The sequence below is a fragment of the Chrysemys picta genome, chromosome 3 (assembly GCF_011386835.1).
Source record: "Chrysemys picta bellii isolate R12L10 chromosome 3, ASM1138683v2, whole genome shotgun sequence".
Lineage (NCBI taxonomy): Eukaryota > Metazoa > Chordata > Testudines > Emydidae > Chrysemys > Chrysemys picta.
Genome location: NC_088793.1, coordinates 162,409,670 through 162,423,055, shown reverse-complemented (window position 1 = coordinate 162,423,055; position 13,386 = coordinate 162,409,670). Strand labels below are relative to the sequence as shown.

At 43.7% G+C, this 13,386-nt stretch overlaps 1 protein-coding gene across 2 annotated transcripts in view; it reads left to right on the top strand.

The window, feature by feature from the left end:
* The first annotated feature begins 915 nt into the window (after nt 1-915).
* RRP15 (ribosomal RNA processing 15 homolog) overlaps nt 916-13,386 on the top strand; it is a 37,333-nt gene continuing 24,862 nt past the window's right edge. Inside the window, exons 1-2 of one of the 2 annotated variants that reach the window (XR_006174381.2) lie at nt 916-1,229; nt 11,903-12,177. Coding sequence is in view for 1 of the 2 variants with exons in the window: in XM_005306949.5 (XP_005307006.1) it covers nt 1,157-1,229; nt 11,903-12,177 (348 nt within the window). In the remaining variant the exon portion in view is untranslated. The remainder of the gene's footprint in view (nt 1,230-11,902; nt 12,178-13,386) is intronic. The other variant, XM_005306949.5, reaches the window with a different exon arrangement.

Below are 13,386 nucleotides of genomic sequence, written 5' to 3'. Positions count from 1 at the left end.
CAAAGCCAAAGGATCATGGCGTCCGGACCTTTGGATACCGAAGTGGTCCTTTTGCAAGATTTCATTGGTCATTTTTGCCTGAGTGGCAGAAAAACTCCTGGCTGTTTTAGCTACCAGATTGTTGTAGCTGGTCAACTTCAGTATAAACACCCTCAAGACACAAATATACTGAACCTAAGGGGTCACAGATCTTAAATGTCATAAATGTGGGAAAAGACGCCTGGGGAGCCACAGTGTAGCTGCCGCAATGGGTGCAATTGCATGGGCTTGAAGAGTCGTTCTCAGTACCATAAAAAAGACTTCTGCTATGACAAGTAACTCCCCACTTTTTTTTTCTCTCTTGCCTGTTCCTTCGAAACATCTTGGCAAATCTTGTCAACCTTGATGAATTCTGTGTGAGAGGTTGCAACTCCCATGGTAAGGTGAGGATTCTTAATGGAAAGGTTTTATGCAAGGTGGAATATATCTCCTTGATGCATGACAGTAGCCATCTCACTACTGTAGGCTTTGAGCCTGGGAGTCGAAGTATAATTTGTTCAAATCAAATAAAATGTATTAGTCTTGCCAACATTCACGTTGCTCAATATCAACCAGATCATGTAATCTAGCCCTCTCTCGTTTACTAGAATGTTTCTTGTTTCAAGGCGGCCATGAAAATTAGATGCTACTTTTAATACAAAGAACACAGTCCGGACAGAAATAATATGATTACCAGTATCACACAGCTTATGGCAGAGTAGCCTGCGAGCAAGGTCTGCAGGTTTTTAGGAGGAAAAGGAAAGTTGCCGCCTAGAATGTATTTCAAAAGAAGTTTATTAAGGAATCAAACGCTAGCTCCATACGAACCTGGATTAGTCCCATAAAGTCCCCCCGGTGCTGCTGCCCCCGCCCCACTCCTACCCGAGTCCCGCCCCCTTTGAAACGCCGACACCGCGTCCGCGCCCCACCCGCGCAAGGGCCCAGCGCCGCCGTGCGGGAAGCGGGTGTCCCCCTGTTTACGGTCCGCCAGGGGAAGGCGGCGGCGGCTCTCACCCTGCGCGCCTGAGGCCCGGCTTCTCCCCGCGAAGGCAGCTTCAGGAAGTGGGGCCGCGGAACCCGTGTTCACAGCGCCAGCGGCGCCGCCCGGGCGGGATTAGCGGGACACGCTGCGGTCAAGATGGCGGCCGCCATGGAGGGCCCACGTGGGGTCGGTGCTGCAGACGCCGCCGCCGATTCGGCAGAGGAGAGCGGTAAAGGGCTGATGGCTCCTGACCCTGGGAGGGGCTGGGGGCACCGGGTAGAGGCCTGGGCTTGGGGATGTAGTAAAACTAACTGCGGTTTCGCTGCGGCCTTGTGAGAACGCGGGCACCCCGCAGCCTGGCCAGGGGCTCTGTGCGGTGGGGACATCTGCAGCCCAGGGGCTCTGCGTGAGCATCTGCAAACCCCCCCCCCCCGGTGTTTTCTCCCCAAACCACCTTTCGGTGTCCACATCTCTTCCCCTCTTTCGTTCCTCGCTGCTGCAGGCTGCTAATGTTCCCATTTCCATCCTCCAGGCTCCTCCCCACCCCCCGTAGGTTTTTCATAACCTCTCTTTGTCCCTCTCCACCCCCTGACCCTCTTCTGTTTTTGCTCCTGAACCTTCCCGTGCTCTGATTTCCCCCCCCCCCCCGAGCCTCCGCTCCAGTCTGCCATGTTCCCGTTTTCCTCCTCGCTCTGCCCTGTGCCCAATCCCTGCTGCTGCCCCTAAAGATATCTTCGTTTTCGGCTCCCTGCTGCCTAGGAGAGCAGCAGGAAAAAACAACAGTAGGATGCAAGGGGAGGCAGACAGTAACTGATCTACTGGGTATGTGTGTGTGTGGGGGGGGTTGTTGTGCATCTCCTTGTGGAATAATAGTCACTTATCTTCCCTACGTGGCCCCCCAAGTGGTGTGAATAGGCTTAGCCTGTGGTGGAGAAGGCCTGTCATAGCCTGTATGTACCCAAGGCTCCAATACATCTGTTAGTCTATAAGGTGCCACAGGACTCTCTGTTGTCATAGCCTGTATGTACCCAAGGCTCACGGAAAGCCACATGTGGGAGCTTAGGGCTTGGCTACTCTTGCACGTTAGAGCACATTAAAGCAGCCCTGGGCGCCCTAACTCCTGGCCTGTTCACACTGGCAAGGCACTTAGAGCGCCTGGACTCTGCAGCTGGAGTGCTCCTGGTAATCCACCTCCAGGAGAAGCCTAAGGCTTGTTGCACCTTGGCTGAAACACCCCAGCCTCAGTGTGAACGAGGTGTTGCATTACTGCACTTTGCTTGGCCTCCAGAAATGTCCCATAATCCCCTTAAGTCAAGTGGCCACTCTTATCATTGTTTTGGAATGCGGATATCCCCTTTCAAAGCTCCATTTCTGAGGGCCAGCATGCTTATCTGCTCCGGGACAAAGCAAGCCATTAGTGTGGAATCTTGCTTGCTGTGAGTGTGTGGGAGAGATGCGGAGGGGGGGGGGGGGGTCTGAATTTACAAGACAGCATGCTGACTCACTCTCAGTGCCCCAAAAACCCACTCTCTCTTCCCCTCACGTACACACAACACACTCCCTGTCGCACTCCACCCCACCCCCCGCATTTGAAATTCATGTTGCAGACACTTGAAAGCTGGGATAGCTACCACAATGCACTGCTCTTTGTGGCCTTGCAAGAGCTGCTAATGTGGCCACTAGGGTGACCAGATGTCCCGATTTTATAGGGACAGCCCCGATATTTGGGGCTTTTTCTTATATAGGTTCCTATTCCCCCCCCCACCCAGTCCCGATTTTTCACACTTGCTGGCTGGTCACCCTAGTGGCCATGCCAGAGCGCTTCCAGCTGAGAGTGTAGACTCTCGGCAGCGTTTTCCCTGCTGCGATCTCTGAAAGCTGGTTTAACTCTCAGCGCTCTAAATCTGCAAGTGTAGTGATTTCTTTTCATGTGAGAAATATTCCTTGTGGAGTTGCAGGAACCTTGGTTTTTTATATGGTTTTTGAGCATGATAGGGGATGGGGAGTGCAACATTTTTGTTTTTGTTTTTTGGCAAAGTCCACACTAGGTGTAGTGCTTCAGTGTAGACAGGAGCTGTTCTCCACTACCCTGAGAGGCGGTAGCTAGGAAGAATTCTTCCATCGATTTAGTGCTGTCTAAACTAGAAAATTAAGTTGGCTTAACTACGTTGCTTAGGGGTGTGAATTTTCCAAATCTCTGAGTGATATAGTTAGGCCGACTTAATTGTCTAGTGTAGATCAGGCCTAGCTAGGGCGCAAATAACATTTGCGATCCTATCTACACTAGAACTTACTTCAGTATAACTTACGTCACACCCAGAGCAATGTGAGTTATACCAACCTAAGTGCCGGAGTAGACGGTGCTATGTGGGCAGGCGAGCTTCTCGCGTCGACATAGCTTCCGCACCTTATGGGAGGCATAGTAATAAAGCCGATGGGAGAGCTCTCTCCGGTATGCTTAGAGCGTCTTCACCAGAAACGCTACAGTTGCGCTGTATGTAGCGCTTCTAGTGTACATGTAGCCTGAGATCCTCCATTTAGGCTTTGTGGTTGCCTCCTGCTGTTCCTGTATGGGCTTTTGTGTGGTCCCTCCCTCATCTTCTCCCCATCTAATTTGCCTGGCACTACAGTAGCTCTAGTCTTTGCTGATTCCTGGATGTGTAAACCCCTTTGAGAGAACACTTTTGTGCTCTGAGAACTGCAGTACTTGATAGTGTATATAAACTGTGTACTGCTGTATCTTTCCAGAAATAAGTTTTATTTTTTTTATTATTGTCAATAAAAATACATGAAACATCTCCATCTGCTGCAGGATCTACAGAAATCCACTTGAGGCAGCACAGAATACAAATGCACATAGAAGCAACCAATATAGATTAACTGGTGTTTGCTAATATGCCTTAGTGATGTACATTTCATCCTCTAATGTGTTGTTGGCAGCATTCAAATACTAATTTACCTTATTAATTTTTCTCTTAAAAATAAGGGCAAGGAAAAAAAGTTTTCTTCCAATGAAAAATTGTCTTCTCTTCAGTCTGGGAAGAGGTAATATGTCACAAGATAAAATGTCTTGTAAATGTCAAGGTAGCCATGTCAGAGCCCTGCTCCACGGTGGTCTTGTTTGTTTCAGACAGAGAGAGGTATTTTAAGAGACGCACAACTAGATCCTGAGAGAGTTTGATTCCTGTTTAAAGTCTGTGCATATGTGGTTACAGTACTACTACCATAGATTTGAAATTATGCCAGGTTAGAGCTCTTGTAGTTCAGGATAGAGCCCCAAATACCTCTCAATAAAAGTCAATTGCTAAAACTAAGCACTCCACTTTAATTTAGTCTGAGCTACCTATGCTTTATCCTGCATTTTTAAGAGATGTTTCAAGATGCACACAATTAATATGCTTGGTTGAAAAAATTTGTTTAGTATGCAAAACTTGTCAGGTAAGTAGGACTAGCCTCTCTTGTTACTACTGTGGGCAATGGAAATGTCTCTAAATTATCTAAAGCAGAAACTTCACTTGAACTTTCATGGTACCACGTGATTTTTAGCTATACCATTCCCTTTGGCAATTTACATTTTCTGTAGTAAAGACTTTGGTTAGGCCTGTACTGTGGAGCCTGCGTTGGCATAGCCTGCTTGTGTAGATGCTGAAGGAGTTTTTCTGTCAGTGTAGGAACACCACCTCCCTGAAATTCATTAGCTATGTTGACAGAAGCACTCATCCATTGGCATTGCTGTGTCTACGCTGGGGGTTTTGTTGGCATAGCTGTGTTGGTCAGGGGTGTTGTTGTTTTTTCACATCCCTGAATGATATAGCTCTGCCTGTAAAACTTTTAAGTATAGACCAAGGGCTTGTCTACACTACCGGCCGGATCGACGGGCAGCGATTGATCCAGCGGGGGTCGATTTATCATGTCTAGTATAGATGCAATAAATCGACTGCTGATTGCTCTAGCGTTGCCTCCAGTACTACACCTCCACAAAAAGCGCAAGGGGAACTGACAGAAAAGCGTCTCTCGTTGCCACACTGCAGTGAAGATACCGTGGTAAGTAGATCTAAGTATGTCGACTTCAGCTACGTTATTCATGTAGCTGAAGTTGCGTAACTTAGATCGATCCTGCCCCCCCTGTAGTGTAGACCAGCCCCAAGACTGTAACTTCATGATTGGGAGCAAAGGAAAATGTCACTAAATCAGCAGTTTCCAAACTTTATTGGTTCGTGTACAACCTCCTTCAAAAATTGTTTTGAAGTGAATGATAGAACATCAAGCTCATCTACACAGACCACAGTTTGGGAAACCCTGCACTAAGTCATAGCTCTTTGCCATTCCAAATGCTGAGTCAGACCCTAGTTCAACGGTGCTTTGTATGCGTCTCTTGCGGTGGAACTGGCATTTGTCTGAAGATAAAACTTTGTTCTCAAACTAATCTAAGCAATGTGTAGTGTTTGGAGTTGACTCCAGATAGCTGTAAATTAAATTACAAATTGGAAGCTGCAAGGGTAGATCCATTGTTGGTTTTATTTTTTCCTGACTTCACAATCAGCTTGGCTCTGCTTTGATTTGGCTCTTGTAAAACTAGTGTTTTTTAAAGTCAATAGAGCACTGTTGCCAACCCCAAAGACAAAAAATCCTGAGATTTAAAAATAATACATTTTGGCTTCATTTTGTCTGTCTTCTGGATTCTGAGCCTTTAGGGTACACTTGTATGATGTTTTCAAGCTTTTCTTCATAACCAGGAAGGCCAGAAGATTTTTTTAATGAAAGTTGAAATTCTCACATAATCACATGAATCCAGAAGCTAGAACTTTACATCAGATGTCTCTCACCAGATTTGTGATCAAGTTGCAAGAGTTGGCAACATTAAGGTGGTGTGTAGGACTCCTGAGTTTTGCTCATGACAGTGTTGCTGACTCACTCTGACCTGCGGTAAATAGGTTTACATCTGTGTCTCAGTTTCCCCATCTGTAAGCTAGGAATAATACGAATCTAGTTTAGCTAATGCTAGTAAAGAGATCCTCAGACTAAAGGTCCTGTAGAAGGGCAAATTCAGACCTGTGCTATTACTTGAAGATCTTGTGTACATGAGAAAGTCGCACTGGTTTAATTAAAGGTGTGATTTTAAAACTGATTTAGTTGAACCAGTTCAAAAGGCTGTGTGAGCACTCTTAAACCAAAATAAATCTCAACACTGGGGTTTGCACTGATTGAACCACATTGGTTTAAAAAACCCATATAAATTAATCTGGTCCAATTTTGTGGTATAGATGAGGTCTAGAGTGGATTGCTGAATAATTGGCAAATTCTTTGTGTTAGTAGGCAATAGACAACTGCTGTGTGATTACCCATTCTCACATGTCCAAAAAACCTGCTGGTGACTCACGGAAGCAGGGTGTGTGAAGATGTCTTGGTAGTATAAGGACAGAGCAGCTTTTAGAAATTACTAAATAAGATGGGATGATGGCAGAATAAGCATCTAAATGAGAGTCTTCCATTTTATCATTGTGCTAACTCCAGGATCAGCACTCATGAAGTTCTCCTTCCTCCTCTCATGATGGGCCAAGTGGGGCATACAGCATCATGACATGGACACAGAACACTAATGGAATTTGTATTTTGTGGTTTAAATAAATATACTTCTGAGAACACTGCAGTTTTATTCGATCCAAATGCTGACTGTTCACAATAGTGTTCATATAAGCATAACAGAGCCAGATCATGATACCCTTACTTGTGTTGCATAGTACCTTGCACCGTGAGCCATTCCATTGAAGACAATGAGACTACTCATGGAGTAAGGTATCCAGGGTGTGCAATGGTACTGCAGTTTGGTCTGGGTTACTGAGGGGCAGCATGGTTTTGTGCTTAAATTAAGAGCCTGGGACTCAAGTCTCTTAGGTTCAGTTCATGGCTCCATCTTGCTTTACCGGGTGATCTTGGACAACTAACTTAACTTACCCATTCGCTGGGCTAGTAAAATTCACTCGCCACTTGGCTCTGTGCAAATAAGAAATTACCCTCTCAGGAGTGGGATGGGCTGATTCTGACTCTGGGATGAAATAGTTCAGTTCTTCAAAATCTTTTTTCCCCTGCTTCAGCTAGGTATTCTGTACAGTTAACTAAATGTGTTAAGGATTTGTTTTCTTTAAAAGTGCATGTACAAAAATTCCATTTGCGAGCTTTGTGAGCCTTGGTTCTGACTGTGTTTTCTCCCTTAGGCATGACTCCTTTTATTGCTGTCCAAATGGAACATTTTGAGAACCGTATAGTTTGCGGGACGTGGTGTGGTGGTGGGGATTGTAGGTTGGGGAAATGGAGAGTGAAAGAGGAGATGAGATTTGGGAAGGGAGGAGGAAAGTGAAGAGAAAATGCATGCTGGGCACAGTTTTATGAATAGACTTTTCTTTGGTTCTCCTTGCCGTAGCATCTGTCTATAATGTGTGGAAGAAAAATTGTGCTGTGTGTGTGTGTGGGGGGGTGTCTTCCGTCTGGAAAACATCTGCTGGAGGTCTCATGAAGCCAGCAGTAAAATATCATTAGTTTCTTAAAATTATAGACAAAAGGTAGTGCACCCAACATGAAGTAACTCTACTTTGCATCTCACTGTAGGGAATAAATCACTGGACTGAAAGTTGGTGGTTACTTAGGGCCCAGTTATCCTGTCCTGATTATATCCAATAAAGGCAAACAGAAGACCATCTTAACCAACATAAATATATTTGCTGCTTCAAAAAGGGTAGCTTTCCAAAGCTGAGGAAAATTATGAGTGAAATTGACTGGGAGGAAAAATTTAGACAGAAAAATGTGAATGAAAATTGGACGTTCTTTAGGAAGTATTTTTGTATATCAAGAAAGAGGACAACTTTGGCTAAAAGCTCATCTTGTGAAGGCTGCAATCAGAAATAAAAAAGCTGTATATTTACAAATGGAAAAAAGGGGGATATTGATAGCAGTCAATATTAATGAGACGTTATGAAATGATGAAGCTTGTCAGGGAAGCTAGACAGCAGGGGAAGATCCATGGCTTTCAGGGCTAAGGACAATAAGGAGTTTTAAAATATACTAGGAACAAAAATCATAGTAATAGTAAAGGCCCATTAATAGATGGAGGTGATAAAATTATTAATGATGGAGAGAAGGCAGAAGTGTTCAATACACATTTCGTTTTTTTATATAGATAGAAGCAAGATGACATACTCATATCCTAAGGACTTTCCATGTCATTAGTAATCTCTAACCAAGGATGACGTTAAACATGATCAACTTTTTTTTTTTTAAGTCAGCAAGGCTGGAGAACTTGTACCCAAGAGTCCTAAAAGAGCTGGCTGGGGGGATGTCTGACCTGTTGGCATTAATATTTAGTAAATCTTGGAATACCAGGGAAATTCCAGAAGACTGGAAGAGTGTTAATGTTGTGCCTATATTCAAACAGGGCAAGTAGGAAGACCTAGGTAATTATAGGCCAGTTAGCCTTACATCAGTTCCAGGCAAAATAATGGAAGCGCTGATATGAGAGTCAGGGGATAAGAATTATAGTATGGGAATATAATTAATGCCAGTCAACATGATTTTATGGAAAATAGATTTTGTCAAACACACCTGATTTCATTCTTTGAGGAGATGACCAGTTTGGTTGAATCAGGTAATTGTGTCGATGTAAGATTTTGTAAGGTGTTTGATTTAGTACTGCATCATATTCTGGTTAAAAAAACCCAACACTATGCAGTATCTATAATGCACATGTTAAATGCATTGAGATCTGGCTAACTCAGATCTCTAAGAAGTCATTGATAGGGCATCTTCTTTGAATTGGGGTATTGTGATGCTTTGGGGTTCAACCCAGACTGGTAAGGGGTTGTGTTACTGCCTGCCCTGCAACTCTGGGTACCTTAAATGCTATCCTGCTGTGGCTCACAGCCCTGACACCAAGAGCCAGCATATAAGTGTGCAAGTCACACCGGGTATGTCTACGCCGCAAAGAAAACCTGCAGGTGGCCCGTGCTGGGCTCTAGGACCCTGCATGCTAGGAGGGGTCCAGAGCTTGGACTCAAGCCCGGAAGTCTACACAGCAATGAGACAGCCCCACAACCCAAGCCTCGCGAGCTCAAGGCAGCTGGCATGAGTCAGCCACGGGTTTCTCTTTGCTATATAGCCGTATCCATGCTGGCTTTTACTGCCAGGCTCCTTTTTTTCAGAGTGACCCCAACACTCTCCCAATCCCAAATTTCCCCCAAATTGTATGCTGTTTAGTGTCCAGCCCTATTCCTGCCCATTTAAAGACGTTATTAGGTTTGCTGTTTCCTTAAAGAGACATTACCCAGCGGCTTATCTTAACTCGGGTTAACAAATACTCTATTTTAATCAAAGCAGCAAATTGGTTTATAGTAAAAATAAAACAAGTTTATTAAACAAAGAGTCATGGGTTTAAATGATAACAGGTGTAAGGAGAGAAAAGATTAGAAATAAACAAAAATACACTTCTAAAACTAAAGCTTAATTTCAGCAAATAATCTTTGTCTAAGCAGGTGTCTCACTTATCCTGAATTCTCAGAGTCTTCAACCCCTTGAAGGGTTGAAGGACACAACGTTCTGTGATTTCAAGAGCTCTGGCCTCTTTAGTCCCTCAAGAGATGGATGCCAAAATGGCCTTTTCCCCTCCTTAGATCTTTCCAGAGTTCACTGACCTTGCTTCAAGAGGCACAAATGCTTCATCGGAGCACAGTCTCCATTCCCTCCAAGATTGTTTATTAGTCATCTCTCCCTACTTGCTCTCCTGATGCCTCTGTTTACCTTGCATAAATATGCTTTTTTTTTTTTTTTGGTCTTTGGTCACAGCTTGCTTAATTTACCTGAGATGCACATTCCTTGGTGTGGAACAGGCATGGCCTAAGCACTGCTTACCAAGTACATTTTAAAAACATATTTGCAGCACATCTCTATAAATCCCTTTCTGGGTTTTACTGTTCATGCATCGTGCAAGAATATTAATGATCAGTGATCATTTTCCAGTGATACACCGAAAAGGTCATGTTATTTATTATGTGCCACAACAGTGTGCCAGCTAATATTGGGGTTCTATTAACGTCCCAGGTGTCTCTAGTGGAGTTCTGCAGGGGCTAGTCCTAAGCTTGATGCCATTCAACAATTTCATCAATGATCTGAAAGTAAATATAAAATCACTGCTTATAAAAATTTGTGGATGACACAAAGATTGGTAGATAGTGATCAGGAGAGGGCAGTCATACAGAATGATCTGGATCACTTGTAAGCTGGGCCCATTGAAGTAATACAGCCAAATTGAAGGTCATAGATATAGTAACAGTGTTTCCAGGCCTTATGTACAGAATGAGGGACTGTATGCTATAAAGCAGTGACTCAGTAGGGGATTTAGGGGTAGTAGTGGGCAAGCCACTGAACATGAGCTCCTAGAGCGAAACTGTGGGGGAGGAAGGGTCAATGTGATCCTTAGATGCATAGACTTGAGTTGTGAGGAGGAGTGGGGAGATTGTTTACCTCTGTATATGGCATTGGTGAGACCAGTGCTGGGATAGAGTGTCCAGTTCTGGTGTCTACATTTTATAAAGGATGTTGTAAAATTGGAGAGACTGCAGAAAAGAGCCACAAAAATGACTCACTATAAGGTGTTTTCTCCAGCCCTAGAGAGACTTAAAGAGCACAGTCTGTTTAGTTTTTCAGAAGGAATTTTGAGAAGTGGCTTAATTAGTGTGTAAGTAGGACCCGGTATTTCCACATGAAGGTAAAGAGTTCTTTAATCTAGCAGGGAAAGGCATAATAAGAACCAAGGACTGGCAGCTGAAGCCAGGCAAATTTGAATTGGAAAGAAGGCACAATTTTTAATCTTGAGGATGATTAACTACTGGAACAAGCTACCCAGGGAAGTGGCTTATTCTCAATAGCTTGATATCTTTTAATCAAGACTGGATGACTCTGCAAGTTGTGCTTTAGCCCAACACCAGTTATCAGGCTCAGTACAGAGCTAAGTGGATGAAATTCAATTGCCTGTGATATACAGGTGGTCAGACTAGATGATCTAATTGTTTCTTCTGGCCTGAAACTCTATAAATCTATGAAACAATGTCCTTGTACAATAGTGAAGTGTTGTCTTAGTTGTACAGATGGAGAAATGAGGCACAGAGAGAGACCTTTACTCCTACTAGGTTGTGTCTTATTCCTCAAATAGTCCCATTACCTTTATTGAGTTGCTACCCAATATGAGTAAGGGTAACAAGTATCTGGCCCTAAGCGACTTGCCCACGGTCACACAGAAAGTTTATGTCAGAGAGGAATTAGTTCTGAGTTGCAGACCAGTTCATTAACCACAAGGCAGTCCTTTTTCTGAGGGGTCAAGCATGATATGAGAACTAGAGTGCTTGAAGCAGCTGTTACCAGAGTCAGTGCAAAAGGTGAAAGGGTTGGTTATCTATGCAATGAAAGATCTCTCCTTGTTCCCAGGAGAAATACTTTGTGTATTTGTGGGTAAATGTCACACAACCATTAAGCTAATCTGCCTGGTTCTATTTATTTAAACACTAGGTGTCAGTGTTGCGGTTTTAATATTTTACCAGAAAAGCTTTTTCTCAGAAATCTGCCGCTTTTAATCATCAAAATGTTCATTAATCCCATAATAAATTATCACGGCTCTCTTCTCTTCCCTCCCACCCAACTTCTTAAATCATCACTCAGAGGAGCAAATGCTTACACAATGTACTTTGTAATAAATTCATTATAGTGATGTATGCCCAGTTAGACATCTTCTTGAGGAATTAGTTGTAACAGGAAATGGTGTATGGTCCTGAACTCTTGTAACATTTCAGCTTGAGAGGAATTTTCTTAGTGGTAGGGTATTCAGAAGCAGGGGATCTGACATCTTCCCTCTTTCTTCAGGTTCTGAGTGGAGTTCAGAGCTCCCAGAAGACGGTTTCTCTTCAGAGGGCGAAGCGTTAGATGGTGATGATGAGGATGAGGCGATGGTCCACGGCAACATGGATGAAAATGAAGCAGAATCCCAGGCTGGCCCAAGTGCGGGTTGGGCGGAGGCCATGGCCAAAGTGCTTAACAAAAAGATTCCCAAAAGTAAATCCACCATATTGGTTAAAAGTAAAGAGCTGGAGAAAGAAAGAGAGAAAGAAAAACAAGAGAAGCTAGAGAAAAAGAGGCAGGTGAGAAAGAGACAGTCTGTGATATCCCTGTGCAGTACTGCCACACCAGCACTTAGTGGGGGTTCCTGAGCTGGAGCACTCTGGTAAAGATGGGGAAGCTGCTGGTAGTGTTCTCCATGCGGACTCCTCAATTCAGAGCCATTACAAGGGCATTTTTGCACCCAGGGTGAGCAAACATATTTGCATCCCCAACTGTTTTTCCCCTCCCTTCATTTCTCCACCCCATTTTTCCACCCCTGTAGCTATGTGCCCTAGTGGCTGCCCCACTTACCCTGCCCTAGTTATGGCCCTGCCTCACCTTCGGGATGCATTCACTCTTTGATCTGAAATAGCCTGAATCTGCTGACCTTCAGGGCATGCTGAAAGACCTGTCTCTTTATCCACACAGGCTTTCGGGTCACAATAAGGTCTGGTGTTTGGCAATGGGAGTATTGTGATTGGATTTTGCTCTCGTTTTGGATTAAGTATGTGTTGTTGTGGGGGTGAAAAGCATCTGCTGGTTCACTTTTCTTAAGACTATTTTTAATATATGGTATAGGTGTGCTTTGGAGTGTTACAAACGGAAATAAATGTAAAGTTCCAATGTCTTAGAATCATAGAAGCTAGAGACAAAAAAGTTGTCTTGGGCTAAATTCTGCTGTGTCTTAACTTCTGGGTATAAATCAGAGCGGAGCTTGATTACCTGGTCTAGTGGATCATGCTGCCAGTTCAATTTCTTTCCCAATGAGTATTTTTTCTCATGTTCTGTCTATGGTCATTTTAAACATCCCAGGTTGTATGCAGTTTTGAAATTGTCAGGTGAATAAAACAAAATTGTATAGCTAATTAAGCTTTTCCTATGAAGAATTGTGATTAAAAATAGAAAATTGATTTACCTTGGTATTAAAAGTACAGAATAGAAACACTTTAAATGTCTCAGCCTAACAATACTGTTTTAATGGGATAACCCAGTCAGCAGTTTGGTTAGCTGGGACATACCGTGGTGGCTGCAGCCCACCTTTTGAATACAGAGTATTACAGTAAGGAATCTAATCAGTTACTGTTCTCACTGAATACCTGGTTTTATCCAATAAATATGTGGGGTACCACAAATTAGTGGTGGGCTGTGAGGCTGTAAACTGATTTGTTCACCCCTGGATAAACTTGAAAACAGTCTGCCTTTTATTAATTCCATGCTAGAATAGGGTAAATCCTTTGATCAAAGGCCAG